Below are 27,925 nucleotides of genomic sequence, written 5' to 3' on the forward strand. Positions count from 1 at the left end.
GGGGCTTGTGAGATCACCTGTGGCCCACAGTGGAACCTGAGAGCCACCGGAATCTGCGGCGGCACAAAGCACAACCACGCTCTGATAGCTCACGTTCATCTGGATACGTCCCTCTCTCTCCCTTTCTCTTTCACTCTATTTCTTCATTCTCCTCTCTCCATGGACTATCTTGCTCTGCTCCCTCCTAGTTTTGGCTTGTGCGTGCACAAGGTCACAATGGCCTCTCCTTTCCTTTCCCTACATCATAATTTGTCAACTTAAGTTACTGTTGCCAACTGGGTCACTCTGTTGTCCAGAGTAAACTCCCAAGAGTGAGGATCTGATAGGCCACTCCAGCCTCTGGACCGACTGTGACCCAAAGGCAATCCAACATTTCCAGGTCAGGGGTTCGTCTGCATCCAATCACCTGTGCTGGACGTGCGAGGTTGTCACTCAGAGCACATGCAAGTTTGGAATGACTGTTTGGCACTGTGATTAATAAACATCTCTGGGACATCTAAAGTGAATTGAATAGTTTTAATGGAATATTTCCCCCATTTTTCTGAGAGTTAGTTTGAATTTCCATTGTCTTCCAGGATATTAACAATTTCACTAAAGTCATTAGCATATAAAAATTGAGGAAATACATTCTAACTCTTTTTTTTGTCTACCTAATAAATACTGATATTGAATGAGATAGGTTCTTTTTTTTTTTTTGCAAAGATTTATTTATTTATTTGAGAGTGAGAGAGACAGAATGAGCAAGCAGAAGGAGGGGCAGAGGGAGAGAGAATCTCAAGTAGACTCCCTGCTGAGTACAAGGCAGGGCTCGATCTCACGACCCTGAGACCATGACCTGAGATGAAATCAAGAGTTGGACGTTTAACCAACTGAGCCACCCAGGTGCCCCTTGACTGAGATAGAGTTTAAGAATGAACCCCATTGGACTTTCTTTCCTTTTTTTTTTTTTTATTCTTCAGAACATCGCAGGTAGACACTGTCCCATTGACCACTACTGCCTTGTGATTTCAGTATGAAAGCCATGACTCCAACTCATTACCAAAATAAAGTCAAAAGATAACACTTTTTCTTGATTGGTAACTTTAAAAAGTCACATATTCTGGGAATTGGTTAGGGGTGGGAGTCATGTATGCAGGCTCTGGAACTGGCCTGCCTGGGATCAGATCGCTGGCTTCGACACTTCTTTTATTTTTTTTTAAGATTTTATTTATTTATTTGTCAGAGAGAGAGAGAGAGAGAGAGAGAGTGCACAAAGCAGGGAGAGCGGCAGGCAGAGGGAGAAGCAGGCTCCCCACTGAGCAAGGAGCCCGACATGGGGCTTGATCCCAGGACTCTGGGATTATGACCCGAGCCAAAGGCAGGCACTTAACCGACTGAGCCACCCAGGCATCCCTGGCTTCAGCACTTCTGATCTGTGTAACTTGGGGGACTTATGCGACCCTGCTGCTCCTCAGTTTCCTCATGAGTAAAATGGGACCACTAAGAATATTTCTGATACCCGTTATTGTGAAGATTAAATGAATGAGTCAATGTAAAATGTTTGCTGGGAGCTACCTATTGCATGGTAAAAAATCCCATAAGTGTTAGTTATTATTGTGATATTTAATTCCACAACCTTTGTTGAGTACCACTTGTATAGCTTAAGCTAGTTTGAGGTGGGATTCTGTGATTTTTAAACCACGGTGGTCTTATTCAAGAAAATGCAGGTAGATCTCTAGACTCGTTTGTTACACCAACCTCTTTACAGAATCACATTGGCAATCTCCTGCCATCTTCCTATATGTTATCTTGCAAGTTTCCTGTTATGAGTATTTTCAACTGCCTGGGATCAAATTGAGAGCAACTGCACAATTTTTGTTGTCTTCCAGAATATTAGATACTTAATTTCCTTTATTCCAATTAAGGTTTCTATAATTTAATATGAAATATTTTTACAGAGCTAGTTCTCTGAATCTTGTAGTGACATTGTTCTTTACATTTTTTCCTCTCTACTACTTCTGGGTATGGTGACTTGAAGTTGCGAGTATATTGGTGTGAGAGTCTATAGTGAATAGATGCACGAGGCACTCTTGAAATTCTAGTTCATGAACTGTGAAAAGCCTGATAAAGAAATATGGTATTGCTTGTTGTCATCTGAACTAAGCTGCAAAGGTTCTGCTCCAAGGTTCTGTCACACTAAATACACTTATCTTGCTAAGTATACAGATCAGGTTCAATGCCTCTAAACAGGCAGCCTCTTCTAACCTAGTGGTAAACATTTTGATTAGTGAGAAGTGTTTTCACATCTGCTTATTTCAAGCTTAAGTGCTTTTCTCCTTCTCACAGAAAAATTGAGATAAGGCAAATATCATCTCCATTCATTTCCACTTGCAGTTTCAGCTGGTATGTAAATACGAGGCTCAGAGGACCAGAAAATGCCTTAAATTAGCACAGTATTATAACTGCATTGCCCAATGCTAGGGAGTGATGGGAAATTGGTATTCCTAATGGATCTGTGGTGAATATTCATTTTTCCATCTGGAAACGAAGCATATGCTATTTAAGAGATTGAAAAGTGGTGTGACTTCAGCACTGTAACTACTAAACTTTACAATCTTGAGGGTGTAATTCACATAAAAAAATGAATGTGTTGCTGTAAAAGTATACGGATGAGAAATAGAACTGAACTAGTTGCTGAAGCTAATTAAGCCCGTTTTTCAGAGGTAACCTGGGGCACAAGGATGTTAAGAACAATTCATGGGTGGGGACTCAGGACCACACTTTGATCACTATTATGAGGGGCCATGGGAACTTGGAGACGTTCTCTGCTCATTTCTCCACAGGATTCCAATTTCAACAAGAGTTGCCACAATCTCCCTAGAAATACGGAATATTGAGGAAATGGAAAGAAATTGAGTAACACGAAGACATACCTTATGCCTTAAATAAAATCCTGTAGTTAGAGCTTGGAATGAAAGCCTCCTGGGGAATGACAGCTCGTTCCTCGGTTAGAACTGCTCTCTGGAAATTAATGGGCTTGGCTTTGTATCTCCAACTGTTCTGCACAAATGAACCAAACTGGGAATCAGTTGGAGTCAGTGAAGCTTAACACAACTCCAGCTATTGTTTACATGGCTCCCATGAAACCCCTGTGCCAAACTGATTAGATTTACAGTTCATTCGATAAGCTTGTCTGCTCATGGCACATAAGGCAGTGAACCTTTTCACAAAATGAAACTAGAGCTGGTGGGGGTGGGGGGGGTGGGGGAAGGCCATTAATGAAGAGGGAGGCTGAGAGACATTGGTGGGGGATCTTCTAAGGTTTTAGACAGCCTCCCTTATGTAGGGAATCTTATGCTCAGTGTTGGAATGACACTTTGGGATTTGCCCTCCTGCTCACCAGACACTCTGCAGTGCCATTTTAAAATATGGTGTGATAATGGAGATATATATATATATATAAAACACTACTGGGAACTAGGGACGATAAAAGACTCTCGAAGGTAAAAATTGGGTCAGGGAGCACCATGTGGACCAGTGGAAGCTATTACCCACTAGACAATGCCAGACAGAGCTGCTTCTTGCTCTTCTCCTATCCTCCGTGCTAGAGGCTAGGAGAAACTGTACAAAGCCTACCCTCTTTGTACATGCCTTGGATCTATTATTGAGTGTTGAGAATTAGTTATGGAGCCATGAAATCATCACCCTCAAAACTCTATCTAGTTACCTTTAAGCAAGTATAACTGATCTCATTTCTCTAGGAGCATGACCTAGTGGGTTTGCCAACCATGGCCTAGCACCGTGGACTTGCTCCCACTGTGGAGAGGAGGGGCCAGCTGATTAGAAGTTGATGACTACCCTCAGAGGAGTCCCACATGGCAACTTTATACTACATCTGTTTTGGCTAGCTATTGCTTCATCCCAAACTATCCTAAAACTTAGTGGCTTAAAACAATAACCACTTTATTAATATCTTACAATTCTGTGGGTTTGGAAGCCAGGCAGGGATTGGCTGCGTGCTGCTTTTGCTCCACATAGTCTCAACAGGGATTACTTGGTGGTATTCAGCTGGTGTCTGGGCAGGTTTGTAGGGTCCAAGATAGCTTCACTCCCATACCTGGCACTTTGCCATGGACAGCTGAAGGCTGGGCTCAGTTGGATCTCTCCCTCTCCATGTGGTCTCAAGGTTGCTCCCCTAAAGAAGTTGAACTTTTTACCTGGCAGCCCAGAGTCCAAGAATGAGTGTTCCAAGAGTCCCAGGAATGAGCTATAAGGCTCCTTATGCATCAGCCTGTAAAGTCCCAGAACGTCACATCTGCTAATTTTTATTAGTCAAGGAAATCCTTAAAGCCAGTTCAGATTCAAGGGTAAGGGAGTTAGACCCCACCTCTCAATGAGAGGAAAGTCAAAATATCCATGTCTATCCTGAGTCTTCCTCAAACACTTGTGACCTTAGAACTCTGAGAAAGAATTCAGTATTATAAGTCATTTCTCAAATCTCTTACCCAATGGTGGGAAAAAAATATGGAAGAAAACTCTCAAGTAACCCTTATGCATACACTGAGCATGCACTGAATAATAATATTTAGTAATATTTAATAAACTAAATTTAATTTAGTTTAATATATTTAGTATTTAATATATTAATATATATTATTTAGTTTATATAATTAACATAAACTAAATAGTTTAGTAATATTTAGTTTATTTAGTAATTTAATAGTACTTGGTATTTATTAATTTAATAATAGTAAACCCTGGTGTGCCCTGAATGCTTAATATTTAGTAACAATTGAGAGATTCATTAAATGGAATATATGATTGAGAGTAATTGCACAGGTTCCAAATAGATAACCCTTGGCTGACAGTTTTACTATCAACCTTGAATAAATCCCAGAGAAAATGGATGTTTATATAAAAAAATTTAGTCTCTAAGTATTAAACCCTGGGACTCACACACTAGATGCCTTTTCCCACTGTTCACCTCATGCTTTGTCATTTTATTGCTATGACCATCCTCCCTCACCCACTGACTGTGTCTCCAGAATTCTATGTAAACTGTAGTTGTGATTCTGAACCATAACATATCATCCTTGCAGGTGCAAACAGAAGCCTATTTTCTCCAGTCTTTTGATTTTCATTGCAGTAAAAAGTCACATTGGTAGTATTGCTTCAAGCTCATGAGCCTCCGCTGGGACTGCCATGTATACTCCATGCATGCTTTCTCCCAGAAATCTTTTCCTGAGAAGGTCTAGCTGGCATTGAGATTCCTCCTAGTTAGGCATGTACAGCTGGAATGGGGAGAGGGCAGGGTGTAGACTGCCCCAGGGATACACTGTTGGGAGGATTGGGTGGTAGAGCTCGGGGGAGGTTAGGGAAGCATAGCACCTGCACCCTTCCCATTTCATGACACCATGTCTTCTTCTTATTTGGTGACTAAAGGATGAGGCACACTGATGCTGGCAGCACTGTGAGGACTTTGGGACAGCAGACCAAAGAGTGAAACAAATATATTTTCCAATTTAGGGGATCTAGCTCTCCAAGGACCCTGCTTTCTTTGTTCAAAGAACTTCTGGATTTTCAGCCTTCATTTCCCCCTCTTCAATCTTCCCACCTCCTCTCCACTCTCCCTCTAGCCTCCCCAAAACCCTAAGAATTTCCACTCCAGATGATGCAGTTCACTTTCACTTTTTTCTACCTGTCTTTGAACTGTTGGTTGGATTAGATCATCGGAGACCTTGAATCCAGAACAGTGCCTTGTTAACTGGCTGACTTGATGCAGGAGTGTTTTGTTTCTTTGTTTGTTTTCCATGAGAATTACTGATCTTTAGAGGAATCTGGGTAGGGAGGATGTGCCCTTTGAATAAAGTATACTGTTGGGTATGCTCTATTTTAAGCATGTAGTACAAGGGAGACACATTTTCTTTAAAATAAAACAAACACACAAGAAAAACCCCTCCAACTTTAAAGAAGCCTACTGGCATAAAAGTGAAAACCTTAGCTACCACAGTCAGTCATTTTTCAGTAGCTTCCGTGTTCCAGGACTAGGTATTCATACGAGAGATACAAAAATGAATAAAGCTCAGACTCCACTTTGAAGGAACTAAGTTTAGTAGCAGACAGTTCTGTAAGCAGATGAATCACAGTATCACTCAATATGAAGTGGGAGAGAGGTGTATGCAGAGTGTTGATGGAGTCTGGGAAGGGAGTGCCTGGGCAGATGGTCAGGGTATCTATTCAATGCTACTCTCCTCTTTGAATATTTATTGTAAGTGGTTAATGGCTAGAATATATATATGTATTCTAGGAGATATATATATATATATCTCCTATATATACTTTCAATTAACACTTGCAAAGATTTCAACCTTGGAATATATATATTTTAAAATACACATAACACTAAAGCTGTTTTTCCTCCATTTAAATTATTTAAAAAATACAGATTAAGGTTATTTATAACCACTATAGACATTGCTAGATGACTGTAGTCAGCACATAAAGAAAGTCTCAGAGAAATAAATGTATTTTGGTTATTTACAGAGTGTAAATTAGGAAATTCTAATAGCCCTTCAAAATCAAAGAGCTGACTGTCTCCCATACTCTCTTACCTTCTTTTCCCCCAAAGTGGCATTTACCCAAACTTTTCTGTAACCAATAGCAACTGGGGGTGGGTTGGCTACTCGGGGAAAGTAAACTTCTGGAGCACTGGGGTGGAGACTTTATTTGCTAGTAGGGTCCAAGGCTGAAAAAGTTCACCCTGGTTCACTGGATTGGGCAGGGCAGGAATCCCCCTGGTTAGCCTTTTGACGCTTTCCACCCTTCTGTATGCAGGAAGAACATGCAGATGTGTTTATGTCTGAACACCTCAACCTAATTGATACAATGTTCCTGGTACTGTTTTCCTGCCAGAGGACCCCTTTGATCAAGCTCACTCCTGGTATACTGATACAGTGCCTGGTTTGGGAGGCAGGAAATTTGGTCTTTGTGGGCCAAAGCTGAAGAAGGCTATGAAGGTGCGGTCTGGGTTACCAAATCAGAAGTTGGTATATCCCGAGTCTTAATTTGGTCAGAGACCCTGACATTCTCTCTTGCAAAAAGTCCCCGCTTTGATGTCTCCGGATACAAAAATCGGACAATGGCTTTTGCCTTTGGAAACGCACTGATTTTCCATGACTTTTGAAAATGAAATGTGATATAAATGTCAGTGAGCCCATTTTCCTCCTTTTTCACCAGGACTGCCCAGAAATATGTTGTATAATGCAGAACTGTTCGACCCCTCACTTTTAATCATGTGATCTGGGACAGCAAAGCCATTGTTACAGGAACATTCTCAGCTATTAGGTGGTCCAAATTTCTGCATTCTTTTCCTGCTTTCTTTGTTGTTTGTTCTATATAGTCGTATGTTCACAGGGCAGAATTTATTACCTTGCCTTCAAAAGTCTTGTTAAATAGTGAGTACTTAATTATTTGTATGCAAATGGCTTGCTTTCCACATTCAAAATTTTTGAAGAAATTTTGAAGTTCAGGGTCTGATTTCCCAATTAATTTGCATGTCCTCCTAACTACCCTGACAATTTATATTCAGTGGTATAAGCTGCTTTAATATTAGCAGCAAGATGTATTCGATAAGCTAAAGCTTCAAACAGTAACAATGATTTGTAAATCAGTCATGGTTTTGGATAATCCTTAGCACTAACTCTCCCGCTGGTTGAACAGATTGTGAAAAGAGGAAGATAAGAATGTGTTTGGGAATGTCCTTCAGCTTTCATCTTATTCTCCCACCAGGCCTCCTAGCTGGCTAGTCCTCTGAGCTGTTTTTCTCTTTCCAGCTTATGGTGCCCATTTTGGGGCCCATTGTTGCTTCTGCAAACACTGCAGGAGAAGCGAGTGATCTAGAGCCAGTGTGAAGCACGAACTTGCTTCCATCCAAATGTCAAGCACTGAGAAACTGGGATGACAGGGACTATTTGCCAAGCTCTAACGGGAAGGAATTGTTTATCCTGCCCATTTACATGAAGTGACCGTGGATACAGGTGACCTCATTTACATATTCTCTCTCCCTGTGTTTAATGCCCATTACCTGAATCTACTCTTGTTTTATTACCCTTTTCATAGCTACCATTTTATTCACTACATATTTAAGAGTAGACCCTGTGCTACATATCTCATATATACAATTCATTTAATCGGTAGAACAACCTGGTTGAAATCAGAATTCTGGCCATTTTATGGATTAGAAAACTGAGTCCTAGAGAAGTAGAGGAACTTGTTCCAGCCCCTCAGCTGGGAAGTGGCTGAGGCTAAGCTACCTCCTTGAGTGCTTGTCTTGACTTGAACTGATACAGTCCAGAAATCACTGGTCTAAGTCCCAACTCAGAATCAGCTTGTTATTTTTTTTTTTCACTGAAGTTCTTTTTATAGGAAGCAAGAAATTTTTTCTTTAAAGAAATCAATTTAAAATAAATCTTCTCCAAGTTTGGCTTATACTATACAGAAAATCAATATACAGAAATCCATTGCATTTCTATACTAATAATGAAGTCACAAAAAGAGAAATTAAGAAAACAGTTCCATTTACAATTGCACCAAAAATAATAAAATACCTAGGAATAAACTTAACCAAGGAGGTGAAAGACATATCCTCTGAAAACTATAAAACAATGGTGAAAGAAATTGAAGATGACACAAACACATGGAAAGATAGTCCATGCTCATGGGCTGGGAGAACAAATATTGTAAAAATGTCCATACTACCCAAAGCAATCTACAGAGGTAATACAATCCCCATCAAAATTCCAACAGCATTTTTCACAGAATCAGAACAAGTAATCCTAACCTTTGTACAGAACCACAGAAGACCCCGAATAGCCAAAGCAATCTTGAAAAATAACAAAACTGGAAGTAGCACAAACCCAGATTTCAAGGTATACTACAAAGCAGTAGTAATCCAAACAGTATGGCACTGACACAAAAATAGACACAGAGATCAATGGAATAGAATACAAAGCCCAGAAATAAACCCACGATGATATGGTCAATTAATTCTTCGATAAAGGAGGCAAGAATATGCAATGGTAGAAAGATAGTCTCTTCAACAAATGGTGTTGGGAAAACTACACAGCTACATGCAAAAGAATGAAACCGGATCACTTTCACATAGAATACACAAACATAAACTCAAAATGGATTGCAGATCTAAATGGAAGACCTGAAACCATACAATTCCTAGAAGAGAGAGAGCATAGGCAGTAATCTCTTTGACATCAGCTGTAGAAACAATTTTCTAGATATGTCTCCTCAGGCAAGGGAAACAAAAGCAAAATTAAATTATTGCAACCACATCAAAATAAAAAACTTTTTTTTAAAGATTTTATTTATTTATTTGAGAGAGAGAATGAAAGAGAGAGAGCACAAGAGGGGGGAGGGTCAGAGGGAGAAGCAGACTCCCTGCCGAGCAAGGAGCCCGATGCGGGGCTCGATCCCGGGACTCCAGGAACATGACCTGAGCGGGAGGCAGTCGCTTAACGAACTGAGCCACCCAGGCGCCCCAAAATAAAAAGCTTTTACCCAGTGAAGGAAACCATCAACAAAACAAAAAGAAAACCCAACAAATGGAAGAATGTGTTTGCAAAAGATATATCCAATAAGGGGTTAATATCCAAAATATATAAGGAGCTTATACAACTCAACACCAAAAAAACCCAAGTAATCCCCTTAAAAATGGGCAGAAGGCATGAATAGACATTTCTCCAAAGATGGCAGACAGATAGCCAACAGACACATGAAAAGATGCTCAACATCACTCATCATCAGGGAAATGCAAACCAAAACCACAAGGAGGTATCACCTCACACTGTCAGAATGGCTACTGTCAAAAACACAGGCAACAATAAATGTTGGAGAAGACTTGAAGAAAAAGGAACCCTCATGCACTATTGGTGGGAAGGCAAACTGGTGCAGCCACTGTGGAAAACAGTATGAAGGTTCCTCAAAAAAATTAAAAATAGAATTACCATATGTAATTCCACTACTGGGTATTTGCCTAAAGAAAATGAAATTAGTCATTCAAAAAGATATATGCACTCCTATGTTTAGTGCAGCATTATTTACAGTAGCTACGATATGGAAGAAACCCACATGTCCATCAACAGATGAATGGATAGAGAAGACGTGGTGTATACATACAATGGAATAATACTTAGCAATAAAAAAAGAACGAAATCTTGCTATTTGCAACAATATGGATGGATCTAGAGGGTATAATGCTAAGTGAAATAAGAAAGAGAAAGACAACTACCGTATGATTTCACTCATATGTGGAATTTAAGAGAGAAAACAAAGGAACAAAGAAGAAAGAGACAAACCAAAAAACAGACACTTAAATATAGAGAACAAACTGGTGGTTACCAGAGGGGAGGTTAGTGGAGGGATGGGTGAAATCGGTGAAGGGGATTCAGAGAATAATTATGGTGATAAGCAAGGAGTGATGTATACAATTGTTGAATCATTATATTGTATACCTGAAACTAATACAACACTGTATGTCAATTACAATTGAATTTTAAAAAAGACTACATTGTGGGTGCCTGGGTGGCTCAGTTGGTTAAGTGACTGCCTTCAGCTCGGGTCGTGATCCCGGAGTCCTGGGATGGAGTCCCGCATCGGGCTCCCCGCTCAGCAGGGAGTCTGCTTCTCCCTCTGACTCTACCCTCTCTTGGGCTCTCTCTCTCTCACTCTCAAATAAATAAATAAAATTAAAAAAAAGGCAAACATTTAAAAAATAAATAAATAAAAAAGACTACATTTTGTGTGGCATGAGATACACATAACTTCATGTTTGTTTCTGATGATGGTGGGATGGAGAACCAAATTTTCCAAGCAGTGGTTTCATCTCAGCCTTGGGAGCTCAGTTTTAAATTTAACATGATTCATTTAAGGCTTAGTTTATTGCTGGCTGGCAAAATGTGGCTTCTTGGCTTAGAAAAATTCCCTCAAAACAAACTTTAAAAAAAGAATCCCACCTAAAATGACAATGTGAAATACTCTGCAACATTTTAATGAGCTCATTATAAATGAATTAGAAATACTCAAATGAAATTTACTTTATTTTTTAAAAAGATTTTATTTATTTGACACACACAGAGAAAGCGAGAGAGAGAGAGCACAAGCAGTAAGAGCGGCAGGCAGAGGGAGAGGGAGAAGCAGACTCCCCACTGTGTAGGGAGCCCAACGTGGGGCTCAATCCCAGGACCCTGGGATCACGACCTGAATCAAAGGCAGATACTTAACCAATGGAGCCACCCAGGTGCCCTGAAATTTGCTTTAAAATATATCTGGGTGAACAACCTTAATGTCCACTGATGGATTAATTGATAATGAAAACATGGTGTGAGTATTTATATACATATATACAGCAGAATATTACTCAGCCATAAAAAGAAGGAAATCCTGCCATTTGTGACAACATGGATGAAACTTGAGGACATCATACTAAGTGAAATAAGTCAGACTGAGAAAGACAAATATTGTAACATCTCACTTATATGTAAAATCTAAAAAATCTCCCAAACCCCAAACTCACAGAAACAGAACAGATTGGTGGTTACCACAAGTAGAGGTTGGGAAGGGGGGTTGTCCAAAGTACAAACTTCCAGTTAATAACATAAATAAGTCCTGGGGATTTAATGCACAGCATGCTGACTATAGTTAATGATACTGTATTTTATATTTAAAAGTTGCTAAAAAAGTACATCTCAAAAGTTCTCATCACAAGGAAAAAATTGACCTGTGAAGTGGCAGGGGTTAACTAAACTTATTGTGGTGATTATTTCACTATATATATATAGTTTTATATATAGTTATATATACATAGTTTTATATATATATATAATCATATTGTATGCCTTAAACTTATACAATGCTATATGTCAATTATCTTTCAATAAAACCAGAAGAAATAGATCTGGGTCTTAAACTAAGGCATAGCTAGCAATTTGGATTCTCCTGATTCCAGCCAAAGGCAGGTTTGCCCCTATAAAATGTGCTGTGACTTAGAGCAAATGAAATGTCAAACAAAAAGCAGTAAGGTTCAGTGAGGAAGGCAAACCCCTGACCACTTGTATAAAGAGACAAAAGAGTAAAATGGAAAACTCTTTTTCTTTTTCTGAAACATAAAATCTGGCATCGAATAGTACAATCCCTATTGGAAAAGTTTACTACATATGTCTAGTTCACAAAACTGTATGTTTATCATGGGTCAATGCCTAACTTGTGAAAGTCAGATTCTGAAAGTCTGTATACAAGTGGAAATTCTGATTTTAATACAACATTTCAAGTGCTTCAGATCCTGTTAACTTTACTAATCCTTAAGGCAAGGCAGTTCTTTGGGGGTAGATGCTCTCCTTATCCCTACTTCATAGCTGGGGAAATGCAGGCAGAGAGAGATTAAATGATTTAAGGTCATCGGGCCAGGCTGGAACAGAAGCTGAATTTAGAGCAAGGGTCTTGGGTTCCACAGATCATGTGCTCTAGAGAATATGTAAAACCATCAGTATAATGCAACCACAAAAAGAGAATAAAGAGAAGTTTTCCATAGCTAGTTCCCATGTTGCCTAAAAAGCAGCAAATGTGATATTCTCTGCTATTGGTGATGAAGTCAGTACAGCAGTGAACTTGATAGCAAAATGATTACAGTAGGTCCCAGGAAATGGAAAGTATTTCAGGCATGACATGAGTTTCTTTGACTTCTCTGCAGGTGACCAACAGTTTAAAATTATTTGAAAGCTCCCCTACCAAAGGTGGGATATAGAACAAATAATTTTCTTTTGAAAAGTGTATTGGTAAAATATAATTCAAAAGCTCTCCTCTGAGTAAATATCTATTCAAAGCTTCCACTGCCCTTTTTATTTAAATTTTTCAGTTTGTAGAAGTATCTTCTATGATTTTATAATCATATTCTTAGGTATTCCTGTTTGTTTTCCAATCAGCCTTTTTTGGAACATGACATGATTTTTTCATAACTGGATCTGTAGAGCCCTTCTTGCAATGTGTGTGTACACACACACACACACACACACACACACACACGCACGCAGGCACGCCATGCCCCGTAGAGTCAGCACACCTTTATCAACAAGCTAACTTTCTCTGTTTCATTCCAGACAAGTATCTTCTTGTCCCAGATTCATTTTTTTTCATTAAAACTATGTACTTCCCTCCCCAGGTCTTGACCTCACAATTTTTAGATTTCTTGCTTCTTTCATTTCTTCAGCCCCAGACACTGACAATATCCTCAGCAGATCCTGAAGGACCTCTACAACTCCCTTTCATAAGATACTGCTCTCCTATATTAGCCTAACCCTATTTACCATGGAAATGACAACTGATTCACAAAACTTGACTGTTACAGTTAATCAGGAAAAGCTGACAGTCTTCAAAGAGATTATTGTTAAAAGTCTGAGTTTGATTCAGCTGCAAGTATGTTTGGCATCCTAGGCAGGAGATAGGTGAAAGGTAGGAGTGTGTTTGAACGTTTTCCATCGGTGATGGGCACTCGGAACACTCCAGTACAACTCTCTCATCCTTATTTTTCTTTATCTCTTCCTTTTCCCAATCAATTCAGTAGCACCCTATAGTTAGTTGCTGTTTTAAATTTCACATTATTGAAAATGTCAATTTGAGCACAATCAATATTTGGGATCAAATAGGTAACTGGCTATTCAAATGTCATCTCATAAACATATCTTGGGAAGGAAGCAGTGAATGGTGCACAGAATTACCCTTGGATGCAAGGAGTGATATTCATATTCTGTATCATTAACAGGTGCTATGACATGGACATACCCAACCTTGCAGCACAAAGGCTTATGGGCTTAAACCTTTAGTTGCTTTATTGTGCGGAGGCTGGTGAGTCCTAGGAAAGTGGCCAGGGTGGGGGCAGTTGAACCGGGGGAGCTCAGGGCAGAGCTTTTATCAAGCAGTATTTCAGCAACCCTACAGCCATGTCAATGGCTCCCACTGGGTCCCGGCCGGCAGTGAGGCTCACTGTGCTCTAATAGCTTGGGCCTGTTTCTCGGGAATAGTTATGTGCTCAACATGAAGAAAAAAAGCTATCTTGCATGAAAAATCATAATACAGATGTTTCTTAGCTTACTCGATTAGTTTCCAACAGTTTCACAATCTTATCAAGGTTATTACACATTTGTGGAAACAGTGTGATCTCCCACATTGTCTACTGATTTGAACTCACTGCACCCCACTTCTGCCTGTACTTGACTGGCGTTATGGATTGGTAGACAAGTGGGACCTACCCCTCCTATGCTGAGGGACTTGCTCTGGAAGCTGTTACCACCCGAGGACCCTTGATGACGTTCAGGCAGCATTTTTGTGCGGGGTGGGCCACTCCCTTGGTACAAATATGCCTTTAGGGGAAGGGCACCCCCATCCCTATCCCCACGTGCACACACGGAACTCCAGGTCTTCCCTGGGACTGTACTCTGCTTCTGTTTCTAATGCAGGGATATCAGATTCCAAGGCAGGCTCCCCAAGGCATTCCAGGAGCCTTCAGGCTAGCACTTCTTAAACTTTTTTAATGCCATGGGACCCCTTTTGTCAGGCTGCCAAAGACCATGAATCCCCTTTCAGAGCAAGGTTTTTAAAAGCATAAAATACATGGGATTGCAAAGGAAACCAATTATTTTGAAATAGTTAACAAAATATTTTAAAAAACTGTTGTAGCAATATATACACTTTTTAATTGGCCTATTGCATAACAAGGTCTAGCGGAGGGTCTACCTAACAACTACTGTAATTGAAGATATTGCAACAACTATACTGTGATGTAAAAAACAAACAAATCTATGGGTTTTACTGGAGACTAAGTCATAGGTACTTATCCTACTGCCACTGTGGTGTGTTGCCTCCATTCATAATGGAAGGAAGGGCTAAATGTCAGAGGTTAATAAAAATAAAAAAGTAAAATTTTTTGTCACCCCAATTTCACAGTAACCCTGAATTCTCTCTCCCCTGCTTAAGACCCCCTGCCAATAAAGTTGCCCTGGAGGTCAACACCACACTGGAGGCCCCACCCCATGCTCTGGAGGCAGGAGCCTTTAGGCCACCCACACAGAGCTCCGAGCTGCCTCTTAGCGAGGATCTAGTTCTGGGAATTTGGGGCAGGAAAGAAGGGCTCCTGAGCTCGTAGGTACCACCTTACACACCCATCCTTCACTGTTGAGGAGCTGCTTCTCCGCTTCAGAGCACCTAGAAACCAAGTTTTAAATTGCTGACACCGGTGTGACTTCTCCCAAAAGCTCTCCTTTTCACCGGGGCGGATCCCTGGGTGCTCAGGGTCAAGGCTGAGCTTCAGTTTTCTAATCTGCGGATTGTTAGGAGGGCTAAATGAGCTATGAAATGAGCTATATAAATTGTACAGCACTATTAGAGTTTGGGCTATTATCATTTTTGACGGTTAGTTCTTTGGGGGCTGAAAACAATCCATACAGCTCCCTTCCCCAAGTATCTGGCAAGCGTTAAGCGCTCCAGAAGCACTTGTGGACTGAATGAAGCGAGCATTTGCACGTGGGTTTCGGTTGGTGAGAATCCGCTGCTTAAGGAGATCGGGGCCGGCGCATCACCAGTACTTCTTGCGAACAGGTAGTAAACGCGGCTCTGCGCCGAATGGCAACCACAATTCCAATGCTTCTTTCCCGGAGGACCCCCAGGATGGGGCTGCTGGGCCGGGAGTTCGCCTCCCCGGAGCACCCCGGTCTCCCACGCCTGCTTCGCGGCCAGGTAGGCGGCGGCGGGACAGGCGAGCGGCTGGCCGGGGAGGGGCAGCGCCGGGACGCCGCGCAGCCAGGCCGGCGGGGAAGGTGCAGGCAGCGGTGCCGGGCGGCCGGCGCGCGAGGAGGGGCCTGAGGGGTGGGGAGGAGAGGGGAGGGGAGGGGGGGGGAGGGCTGGGGAGGGGAGGGGAGGGGCGGGGCCGGCGTCCTCGTCACTTGATAAAACGCCTGTGAGTCTCCAGAGAACAACGGGCTCATTCAGCGGTCGGGAGCTGCCCGCGAGGGGGAGCGACCAGGCGGCTAGCGCGACTCGTCCCGGGGGTGGGGCCGGCGCGGTGGCCAGAGGAGACGAAGGTGGCCGCGGCGGCGGCGGCAGCAGCAGCGCGGCAGCCTCGAACCCGGCCCGGAGTGCAGGGCGGCCGCCGCGGCTCCCGCTCCCCCTCCCGGTGCGTCCGCCCATGGCGGCCGCGGGGCAGCTGTGGCTGCTTTACCTGTCGGCGTGGCTCCTGCCTCGGCTCGGCGCCGCCTTCAACTTGGACACCCGCGAGGACAATGTGATCCGGAAAACGGGGGACCCCGGGAGCCTCTTCGGCTTCTCGCTGGCCATGCACCGGCAGCTGGAGCCTGAGGACAGGCGGCTGTAAGTTGCCCGACTTCCCACCCCCGCCAGGGCGCCGGCCCGCGCGCGAGCAGGGGCGAGGGCGCGCCGCGTTCCCGCCCGCCGGCCCTGCCGGTGCCGCTGCCCTGCCCGGGACTCCGCCGGCCCCCGGGGAAGCGGGACCAGCCGCGCAACCCGTCGCGGCGCCTCCCCCCATTCAGCCCTAGAAACTGGAGGACCCGGGGCCGAGCCCCGCAGACCGCGGCCCCTGTGCCAGGCGGGGCTGTTCTCGGCCCCGGGAGAGTTTACTTTTTTTTTCTTTTTAAACAAAGTGTTTTCCGGCCGTCCTTCCCTTCGGGCATGTTTGCTGGGAACCCAGCAGGTGGCACGCTTTGCTGAGCTTCACGTGTGTGTTTGGGGCGCGGGGTGGGGGGGTGACCCTGGGGGGTAGGGTCGCCGTGTCGCTGCTGTGGGCTTGCTGCGAGTGTTGTTCCGGAAGATCCAGGCCTTTCCCAACCTCACGCAACACCCGGCTTCCCCGCAGACTCGGGAGCCCCGCAGAAGTTGGAGAGCCACTTTTCATTCTGTCCTGCGTGGCTTTCCCCGCACGGCGGGCGCTCCTGTGGGAGCTACTCTTACATACCCCTTCCCCCCCTTTTTAAAGATGGAATTGACCAAGCACCTGTTCGCATGACTAGATAAGCTGAGAAAACAAGACCCTGTGAGTGGTGTGCTCGGTTCCCCCTCCCGGCGGTACCCAAAGACCCTTTGGGCCCTTGCATTGGGCAGGCCCAAGCCGAGGGGTTAAAGCAAAATATCCGATCTGGGCTGGGGCTTTCCAAACACAGTTTGGAAGATCACTACCTCCCCCCCCCCCCCCCCCGCCCCAATAGTATAGCTGTGTTCCTCCCGGGAGAAAGTGGAGAGACTGGCACTGCTTAGCTTCTCTTTTTCTTTCTTAGACAGTCTTTGGTTCCCATATGATCAAACTCTTTAGGCTAGAGAGGGTTTGGGAGCTTAGTCCGTCATAATGGCTGTAGGCCTTCGTCTTGATCTGTGCTACTGAAAAATAAACTCACCGAAGTTCCCTCCTCCCCTAAGGCTTTTAGTTGAACCGAGGTCCTTCCGGGACCAACAGACCAGAGAAAGCAAAGTGTAGCCACGTAAAGAGAGGACTTTGTGTTTATGAGGGTTGAATGGGATTTAGAGTTGGAGGAAACCTCTTGATTTCTGCAATTAACAACTTTGGAATTGGTGAATCTTAATGTCAGATTTTTCTGGTAACACCTGCTAGTGAGGCAAAGAAATTCGTTGGGGGTGGGGAGACTGAGGGCTGGTGGTCCGCCGGGCTGGCTAGCTGTTTATGCTCTGCCTTCTCTAGGGAGAAATAATTGTTAAGCTGTAAATCTGAAATGAAAGGTGGTTAGTGTTACCTCAGTTAATGGATGACGTTTAGTGTCTCTGAATACTTAGGGGTGTGTAAATGTGCATCCACCCACGTGGAGAATTTGAACTGGTTAGAGCTGCAGTGGTTGTGGGCCTGCAGAGGGAAAACATTCAGCCTGGTATTCCCTGGCACCTGACGCCTGCTGAAGGTGATGGCTTCCTTGGAATAGTTGTTCAAGCCAACATTGTGAAGGGGATGTACTGGGCCAAGAAAATATCTTTGGGATGGAGACTTGTAAAATGTGATGCTAGCCAGGAATCTCTGTCACTAAACAGCATGCTTGCTAAAACTTGTTACTGCTATTATTGCCACTGCAAGTGATCCTGTGGGTAAGAATAAGCCTGTCATTGGAGTCTGCTGCCTTCTAGAAATGCTCTGCTTAGGAGGCTGACAGAGGGGAGTGGCTAATCAGACCCAGGAGTGTATCTTTCCCTAGAGCTTAAGAGTGTGGCAGTAACCACACTGTAGGGGGCTGTGGTTTATGTTAAATTCTGTCCCGTCCCCTTCTTTTGGTAAAGTGTTCCAGCTTCAGGAGCAGCTTTGGCCCTCCCAGGAGAACCAACGCACACAAGCCGTAATCACATCAGTTGTCACCTTTGTCTGTAACGGATGTGGGTGTAAATAACAGCCAGTGAGTTGAGACCCCACAACTTCTGGTCCAGTGTCCTAAACTCTGCACTCTGTGGAAAAGTTCAGCGGGGAACTGATGAGAGAGAGAGAGAGAGAGAGAGAGAGAGAGAGAGAGACAGAGACACACACACACACACACACACACACACGCACACACACACACACACACACACACACACACACACACACACACACACCTGAGCCCAAATTCCTTCTGGGCCATGTAGCAGCTGTTAATTTATTTTAAGCTGTAGTTTCTTTATCTGTAAAATGGAGATATTTAATTAGGTTGTTGTGAGGAGTAAGAGACCACATGCACAATGCTTAATTCCTGCCTGGCCTGGGGATTTGCTGACTAAGCGGTGACTGTTAGTGGTGATACATTGAGAAGCACTAATTGAATTCCTACTGTGTGCCAGCTACTGGACAGGTGTTAACCATTCTGAGTCTGACTGCCAAAGAGCAAAGTCAAAGTTTATTGTAGGTGGGGTAATTGATAATCTTAGTCTTAGTCACATTTATGAAACCCATGTCCCAAGGAATCTAACTTTAATTGGTCTTAATTAGACTGATAAACTAAATAGGCTGAACAAGGGACTTTATTGAGGCAGGAGAAGTGAAGATATGCGGGAATATCGGATGAATGCACTATTAGAGAAACTGCCATAGATTTCTGTGGGTTAAATTTTCTACAGTGCTATTTAAATATTTAATGCCATCTTGAACTCTAGTTATGATTTTATAACAGAATAATGTATCTGAGAGCCTTTAGAACGTGTTGGGTGTTGGTAAAACTTTGGGGACTATAAAACAGAGCTAGAGACTGTAAAACTTCACTCAGGTTTTTAAGGCTGTGCATTAAGGAAGTTTGAGACTCCGAATGATGATGAGATAGTTGTCTGAGTTACTGAGGTCAGGGTGTGCCCTCCTTGGGATCTTTTCATTTCTCTTAGGTAGTTAAGGTTGAGTTACCACCCCTTCCAGGTAGACCGTGTGGGATAATATCTGTGGGTATGTCCATTCTATGAAGCATCACTCTTAGCTGTTCTGGGAAGAGATGGATCTATGTTTGACTATAAGGCAGAACCTAGAAGGAAGAAATCTATAAGATATTCTTACAGAGCAATTCTGGGTTTTCCCTAGTCTGTTATCTTTTTGGGGGAACTTTCTGATCATCATCTTCCAGAGGCTCTCCAGGCCCATTGTCCCTTCTTTTTTTTTTATTTAATATTTTATTTATTCGAGAGGACATGCACACTTGGGGGAAGGAGCAGAGAGAGAGGGACAAGCCGACTCCACACTGAGCACAGAGCCTGACGTGGGGGCTAGATCCATGACCATGAGATGATGACTTGAGCGGAAATCAAGGGCAGGATGCTTAACGGACTGAGCCACCCAGGCGTTCCCGCCCCCGCCCCACAGCCATTGTCCCTTCTATTCTGACTCTGACGTTTGCTTTTGATTTTTCTCAGACTTGTGGTGCTCCTGCCTTTAAAATCATTAGTCATCTAGTTATAAAAGTCATTTAGTCTGACTGGCTCCCTTTAAAGACGAAGAAACTAAAGTTCAAATCAGGATTTGAACTTGGTATTTCTGACTTATGCTCATGCCATCCCCTAAAGGAAAAGTCAGAAATGTCCTTCAGACCTGGAGAAATTGGCCAGCATCTGAATTTTGGAACTGTACTCTGTTATGTTGATTTATTAAGCTGCTTCCCATGTGAATCAGGGCTAGCTATTTCAATATCTGTGCCTGGTCTCTCTTCCAATTGACCCTTATTCCAGCTGGCCTTGGATCAGATTCTGGGTCCTTTTTTCTTTGCCTCTTACTCCCTCCTCTTCTGAAAAAGCCCAGTGACGGGTGAGTGGAGCTAGCCAGGGATGAGAGCTGTGTCCGGATGTGTACCTAAGCACTGGCTCCCTCGCATTCATTCACGGTGCCATGTGGCTCAGGGCCCACATCCAGGGCCTGTGCTCGGTCACCTTGAGTCCTCAGAGTGGAGACAGTGCCAAAATGGGCAGGGAGACTTAAGGGAGGTCATAGGACTCTGCAAGAAAGAGAAATAGACAAGTTTAGTTTTAACACAGGCTGGTGTGAGACCATCCAAGTAATGACTTAGGGTTTGGAAAGACGGATCAGAGTACTCAGGGTATGAATAATTTGTCAGGAAGGTCAGGTTAAATGCTCACATAAGAGTCTCCGTGGTTGTAAAGAAGCAGTTACCATGTTGTTCTTAGTTGTATAGTACTCTGTTTTAGCCTAACAGTAATATTAAGGTTTAGTTTAAGCTTTGGTAACCAAGTAGAACTCAAACTGTGGCATATGGTTACCCTGGGACCTTGGCTTAACATAGTACCGTGGACAGAGTTGGCCAGTGAGTTATTTGGCACTTTCAAGAGGGATAGTGGAGACATAATAGAAAATACTGTTGTATGCTTAGATGACTGGGTCTGTTTTGTGTGGAACACTGGTTGGTTCTTGGTCAGCCCATCTTAGGAAAGAATGTAATCAATATCTCAAGAGCCAGTTTAAATTTCTCCATGAAAGCCTTTTGAGCCCACCCTACACTATAGCAATTTCTTCTTCCTTTGAATGTCTGTAGCACTTAGTATCACATGTCTGACAGTTCTGATGGTTTCCTGTTTAACTGTTATCTATGATTTTCAGAGGATGAACCAATCTTTCCCAACTGGATGATAGGTTATGTGAGGGCAGGGGTTTTAGATTCATTTCTTTGCCTGATAGCACCTAGCATATGCCTTGCAAATACAATTGAGTCCTATCATCATACACTCAATTTAACTTGTGAAATCAACTCTTTCAGCTCAGGGTAGAGAGAGACAGAAATCCCTTGATTTAACCCTTTGCCATTCCCTGCTCAAAGTAGCCCTTGGACTCTACTGCCCCGAGGGAAACGGCATAATGCAAATAGACAACCAAGATATGAATTCTTGGTTTTTGAGTTTTCAAGGACTCCTATCCCAGCTAAGGAATTTTCATGAGTGATTTTAAAATACACTTGATTTTTGCCTTAAAGGCAGACTTGAGAGCTTAACCCCAGAAATACAGGCTGCCCTGCCCTGCAGTGGGTGCTCAGGATTTGTTGGTTGTTATAATGAGACTAGATAGAGAGGATGGCTGTAGAGCAAGATCCTGAAGGCCCTCGACAAAGGCGTGTGGGGATCAAATGAGAGCAAGCACGTGAGAGAGTACTTGGGAATTGATGGCTAAAGCTTATTCAGGGCTTGTAAGGGAATCTTGAATGTGTGTGACCCTAGGGGGAGTAGTGGGGAAGCTGCTGACCTCCTCCACTGAGAGCTATGGAATGGTGATCTGTTGAACCTTGTGCCAGAACCAGAATTCTGCCGGCTTCTTGGGGGGTGATGAAGACTCAGCCCAGCAGTAATGGGCGCCAGGGCCAGCCCCCACCATTTCTTACTCTTTGTGTTAAATAAATGGGCAAACTAGGGCTGTAAGAGGTGAAGTGACCATGGCACATTGTTGGGCAAGTTGGTTCTCAGTCTACATCTTCCATGCTTCCTGGACTGTGCAGCATGTGGTTTCTCTTATTGTGTTTGATTACGATCATGGTCCTTCCATTCTATAGTGACCATGTTTGGAAAGTACATCTCAGAGGAACCATGCCTTGTAGCCCTTTGGTAGCTGCCAAGCAGTAGATGAATACCAGTCTGGTTTCAGTATGTGGAGATCAGTGGGCAGACAGATACTGGGATGGTGAGGGGCTGGGTGGGCAGTGACTTTGTGCAGAGGGTACCCGTGGAGGGTGGATTATGAAGTAATAGGGCGGAGTTAACGAGGAATACCAACTTCCTGGTTTCCAGATCTTCTCAGACCTCTGGGACTTTGAAAGTATCCCCCTACCCTTATCCCTGGCAGACTGGGTAGTTTGCACTCTACCCAGGGCAGGGTTGATGATGATTTATTTTCCTGGTCCTTTGTTTGGCATTAATGTACAATAGGAAAGCTGGGTCTGTTTGTGCAAAGCTGGGTCTGATTGTTCACAATGAAGCTGCCTAAGGTTGAAGGTAGTGTGTTCTCGCAGATTTTTGTTTGTTCAACTGGCACTTGGAATTGGAAACAGTGATCCCTTGGAACTAAATCAAGAGGCTAATTGTCAATTAGCCCTGAGCTGGGACAGGTAGATTGGCTCTTCACCAGTGTGGGTCCCTGTTAGCTTAATAACAGGGTGGAATGATCATCATCTCATCTGCTGCTGTCTGGCTTTTCTGTTTAGGTAAACAAGGCAAGACAGTTCCAAATCCGTTTATTCCAGAGTTGGTGTGCTGGTAGAACCACTTCTTTCATAGGCCACAGTATAGCCTCAGACTCTCCCCACATCTCCTGCCTTCCCTCCCTCTGTCTCTCTCCCCCTCCCCCTCTCGGACCCCCCTCCTCGCCCCCTCCACACAGGTGCTGGATTCCAATAGGATACTGCTATCCCTTCACCAATTCCCAAATTGGCAGAAAGACTTTAGAAAACTTTGAAGACTCTAAAACCAATGAACTGGCAAAGAAGACTGTTCTGAATTAGGGGGAAATGTCGCTGAAGCGAGTGCAGGAGGCAAAAGCAAGTGACATGGAGCCATGACTGTCCACCTGCATGTTTATTTGCTAACCCGCTACATATATTTTGCATGTCACACAATCCGGAGCCACTTCAGATACAGTATAAGAGAACCTTTTAATGAAATATGCTTTCTAAGCCTGGAAGTATAGAAATAAAAATAAACTTTGGAATAATGTGAAAGGGGCATGTTGGTTAGTGATATGAAGAATAAACGGAGTGCAGAGTATGCCTATTTCCCCGGGGCTGTGTTTGCTTTGTTTGGTGATATCAATGTCACTATAGTTTCTTCATTTTATAAAGGATATTGATTTGTACTGAGGCTAAGTGTGGGTGTGGGGGGAAGTTTACAAATGATAAACATTTCAGAGCCATAAGAGTAGGATGTCACTGAACTGTAGGTCTCCTGAGCCAAATAACCTCTTGTCTTTGCAGAATTCGTACCCTTCTCTCCAGAATGTACTGCCGTTGGTCAGGTGGTCACAGTCTTCTGTGGTCCTGATAAAGCCGTATAATCTAGAGTTAGCAAGAGGATCCTCATCAAGGTGAATCACAGCCGGGGTGTGGGATGGTTGTTCCTGGTGTGAATGGACCACCTGAGACAGCAGTAGGAATTTGAAGTCCTGTTTCTCCTTCTATTTGCTAAGGAGAGTAAGCGGTCCTTCCTGGGTCCTTTTCCCACGGACCCATCTGTCAGATGATGGCCTGACCCTCCTCCAACTGGCAGTGCAGGACTGTCTCTTGAGAACAAGGTATTGTGAAGTGAAATGGAAATGTTTAGAATTTTGCAAGGCTTTGGTGAGATTGGAGATGCAAAGTGTTGAAAACCAATTGACTAGGGCTTAAGGAATTCCGCTTTGCTGTGACACAAATAAACCTAAGAGTTTTCAAGCAAGGAAAAGCTTGAAGAGGCTCGGATGATCAGGTGGCTATGCGGAGACATTGTTCTAGGAAAATGGCACTTGCGCCTGAGGCCTCCTGGCTCCTTGTGAGACTTGCCAACTTAGGATAATACTCAGGAAAAAGTTGAGAGCTGGCTTTAGGATCTGGGTGAGGAAGAGGTCTCACGTGAACCCACAAGTGCAAGAAAAGATGGGTTTGGACACTGTTGGGCCTTCTAGAGGCCCAAGGATAGAGGGCCTGGAGAAGACGTGTCCTGAATTAGCTGGCCCGAAGCTCAAGGGAGGGCTTCGGGGGCAGCTGGAAAAGTGTTTTAATGCTCAGGACAAGCTACAGCCATATCAGATACCATATCCGATCAGCCAGTTTAGAAAAAAAGTATTTTCCAAATCTTATATTTAGGAAGGGTTCAGGGCTGCTACCAAGATTAAGTGAGGGTGTGGGCATGTGGAGGGGCATCCTGGGGCCCCCACTCAGGATGATCCCAGGAGGTGAGGATTCCCCAAGTTCAGCAGCACCACCAGCCAGAAGCCATCTGAGAAGCTTTTTCACTGTCCTAGGGTAAGAAATTGATCTTTTGTAAGCTCATTTATTTCTGTGTGCACATTTATACATAAATGTGTATTTTATATTTCAACTTAAAAGAAAGTAGGGATTTTTATCCTTGAACATGAGGAACAAGTAAAAATTTGGAGGGGAATGTGCTCTGGACCTCTAGAGAGACCATAATTAACTTTTTTGGGTGGGTTCCTATGAAAGTTGTAAGTTCAACAGTTATTCACTGAGCACTTACTATGTATTAGGCACTCTTCTGGTGCTAGAGATATGGCAGCAAGCTAAATAAAGTCCCGGTTTAGTTCTGTTGGGGGAGACACAAAATAAAGAGGGGTATTACGTTAGATGGTAGTGAGTGATACAGAGGAAAAGAAAGTGGAGAAAGAGACTGCGGAGTGGTCGGCAGTAGGTCAGCCAGGGAAGACTTCACTGAAAAGGCAAAGCTGCAAGCCATGTCAGTACTGGGGGGAAAGAGCGTTTTTGGCAGCAGGAATACCGAGTGCAAAGGCCCTGGGGGCAGGAGCATGCCTAGCAAATTTAGAACAGCAAGGAAGCGTATGGTCTCCTTGGAGGCAAATTGTGTGGAGCCTTATAGGTCATTGAAGGACTTTGGCTTTTACTCCTGACTGCGATGGGAAGCCTTGCAGGGTTCTGAGAGGAGTATGACATGTTCTAACTTAGATTTTAAATGGTTTTCTCTAGCTGCTAGATTGAGCGTAGACAAGGGTGAGGGCGAGGGTAGATGTAGTGCTATTAATTCAGAGGCCCCTATAATGATAGGTAAGTGATGATGATAGTTTGGACCAAGGTGGTAGCAGTGAAGGTAGAAGTGGTTGGATTCTGGGTATATTTGGAAAGTAGAGTTGACAGGATGAAGAGAGTGAGAGTAAAAAAGAACATTTTAGGGTTTTGGGCCTGAGCAACTGGAAGGATGAAGTTGTCCTATGATGGTTTAGGACAGAGCATAAGACGAAGGGATTTTGGGGGAAGAGTGGAAGTTTGATTTTTAGATATGTTAGGCTTGAGATGTCTGGGCATCCCAGTGGAGGTGCTGAGTAGGCAGTTGAATGAGAGTCTGAAGTTCAATGGGGGAGGTATGGGCAGGAGATACAAATAGTGGAGTCCTGGACCTCTAGGTTGTATTTCTAGTGGGGGACTGAATGCCGAATGAGGTCATGGAGGGAACAGGGGTAGGGACTGAGGGTAAGCTGTAGGGCACTCCCATGCAGAGGTTAGGGAGATGAAGGGCATGGCCAGTACGCAGGAGAACTAGGTGTGCTAACCTGGAAGCCACGTGATGAAGGCAGTGATCCATGAGTTGTATCAGTGACCTGAGAGCTGATCACTGGAATAGCAGCAACGTGGAGACCATCAGCAGCCAGAGCAGAGCACTCGTGGAGGGCTGGGAACAATGCCTGGTTGGATGGATTGGTGAGAAGAGAAGAGGAATTGGACACAAAAAATAGGAACTCTGAGTTTTGTTGAAGAGGGGAGCGGAGCAAGAGCTAGAGGAAAAAATGGGGTCAAGAGGGAACTTTATAATTTTTTTTTTTTTAATGAATGGAAACAAGTTATAATGAGCTGGGCTGCTGGTGAGGATGCTTCAGTAGAGAAGGAGAAGTGAGTGCAGGAGAGGAGAGAGATGCTGGTGTGATGTGTATGGGTGGGTGAGAGGGGTGTACCAGTGGAGGGGTTAGCCTCCTCGCTGGAGCACAGGTAGCTCATCTCCCCACAGAGTAAGGGGGCACAGATGCGGCTAGCTGGGTCCTTGTCCTGGTGGGAGGCTGTGGGAGGTTTTTCCTGGTTGCTTCTCATTTCTCATCAATAACTGTACCCATTAGCTCTAAGTTCCTCAATACCTGTGTAGAAGTTTGCCTTGTGGGGGTAAGAACTCCATGCTAGAGAGAGAGGAATGTGGGGCTTGAATCCTAGCTTCTTCACATTCTGTGGATTTGACCTTGGGCAAGTTACTTGTCGTCCTCAGGAAGGTGGAGGTGCTAACGGTACCTACCCCACAAGGTTGTGGAGAAGAAGTGTGGTGAGGATGAAGCACTTAGCATTATGCCTGGCACATCCAGTAGCCATCAGCCCTTACTGTGGTGGGCCCCTTAAAGTAAAGTAGGAGTAGAATTCCCTCCCCCACAGAGCCTTTGTAGCTGTCTTGTCTTGAAAGTCTGGTGGACAGCAGGAGCTCTTCTTTGGGGGTTAGGTCACAGGTGAAGTTGCCCCGTGGGCAGGGTGGTCTACAGCTGGACTTAGGGGCAGTTCATAGGCGGATGGCAACTACAGTATCCCTTTGAAGGAGAGGAAGGGGAAACGTGGGACTTGGAAGAAGGAAGAGAAAATGGCAACACATCAAAACCCCTTAACCATCTCTAGTTCCTTATGCCATATTTGAGCTGCAGAGAACCACAGCTTTATATATTGTTAAATTCTTACAAAGCTCGTGTTAGACGTTGAGTGAGCATTGCCCACATGGGAGTGTATGCAGCTCCAGAATCCGTTACTGTCGAGGATGGCATGGTGTCCGTGTCCGGCATCCCCCCTCCCCCAGGTAGACCTCAGGACGTGGGCAGGTAGGTGTGTGCTGTGCAGGGTAGAAGTGAGCCAGGAACACGGCAGGAGGGCTGACTTCCTGCTCCTGGGACCTGGTTGCTTGTCTTTGTAATCCTGGTCAACGTTATCTAGTGTATCACAGGGTGTAGTGAGTAAAAATGATGCATGGCCTTGTTGAATTGTCAGGAATGTGGAAAACCAGGCTAAATAGCCCTTCGGGTTTTAAAATACTGCCAGTTTTCAATCTCTTCTTTCAAGGTAAGTGGTATAGGCTAACAAGGTAGCTTGAGATAAATCTGAATCTGAAAGGCAATAGAATATCTCTGAAATTATGCAAGAGGATGACTCATCAGGACCTTACATCCATTGCCCTCGGGTGTGCCACAAATTAATTGCAGCACCTCTGCCCGAGGTGGCATGGTGGAGAGTTATTTTTTAAAAGTTACCCCTTTGTAGTGCAGAATGGAATACGTGTAAGTTTTTAATATAAAATATGAGGCTTTAAAGACTATTCAAGCTTTTGGTGGGCATTTTGGGTTATGTCCCCTATATGTGTTCACCTTCCTCTGTCATTCCGTGCTTTCGTGGAAAAGCACTGCCCAGCCCAAACCCTTCTCCATAGAGGGACACCTGAGACCTAGAACAGTCAAGTGACAGGTAGTGGGAATGTGGGCCCTGAAACACAGCTGCCTGATGCCCGTCCACCTAATGCTACACTGTCCACTTCTACCTTTTGGTGAAGTAGCTCATTCTCGGAATAAATCCTGTGCCACATCATCTTGCCCTTGACAGAATCGTGTCTTAGGTTTTAAATGTCCCTGTGGAGTAGTGGTAGCAAATACACAGCCACTGTTGCCCTTTTCCCTCACTAACTGGAGACACACCAAATG

General features: G+C 44.1%; 1 protein-coding gene and 1 pseudogene across 3 annotated transcripts in view; one reads left to right on the plus strand and one right to left on the minus strand.

Moving 5' to 3' along the window:
* The window catches only part of LOC113920350, an 81,513-nt pseudogene extending 65,289 nt beyond the window's left edge, over nt 1–16,224 (minus strand).
* ITGA6 (integrin subunit alpha 6) overlaps nt 16,001–27,925 on the plus strand; it is a 77,238-nt gene continuing 65,313 nt past the window's right edge. For all 3 annotated transcript variants that reach the window (XM_027588353.2, XM_027588355.2, XM_027588354.2), the window contains exon 1: nt 16,001–16,404. In XM_027588353.2, the coding sequence (XP_027444154.1) occupies nt 16,223–16,404 (182 nt within the window). In that variant the 5' untranslated portion in view covers nt 16,001–16,222. The remainder of the gene's footprint in view (nt 16,405–27,925) is intronic.

Source organism: Zalophus californianus, chromosome 3 (genome assembly GCF_009762305.2).
Source record: "Zalophus californianus isolate mZalCal1 chromosome 3, mZalCal1.pri.v2, whole genome shotgun sequence".
NCBI classification, from domain to species: domain Eukaryota; kingdom Metazoa; phylum Chordata; class Mammalia; order Carnivora; family Otariidae; genus Zalophus; species Zalophus californianus.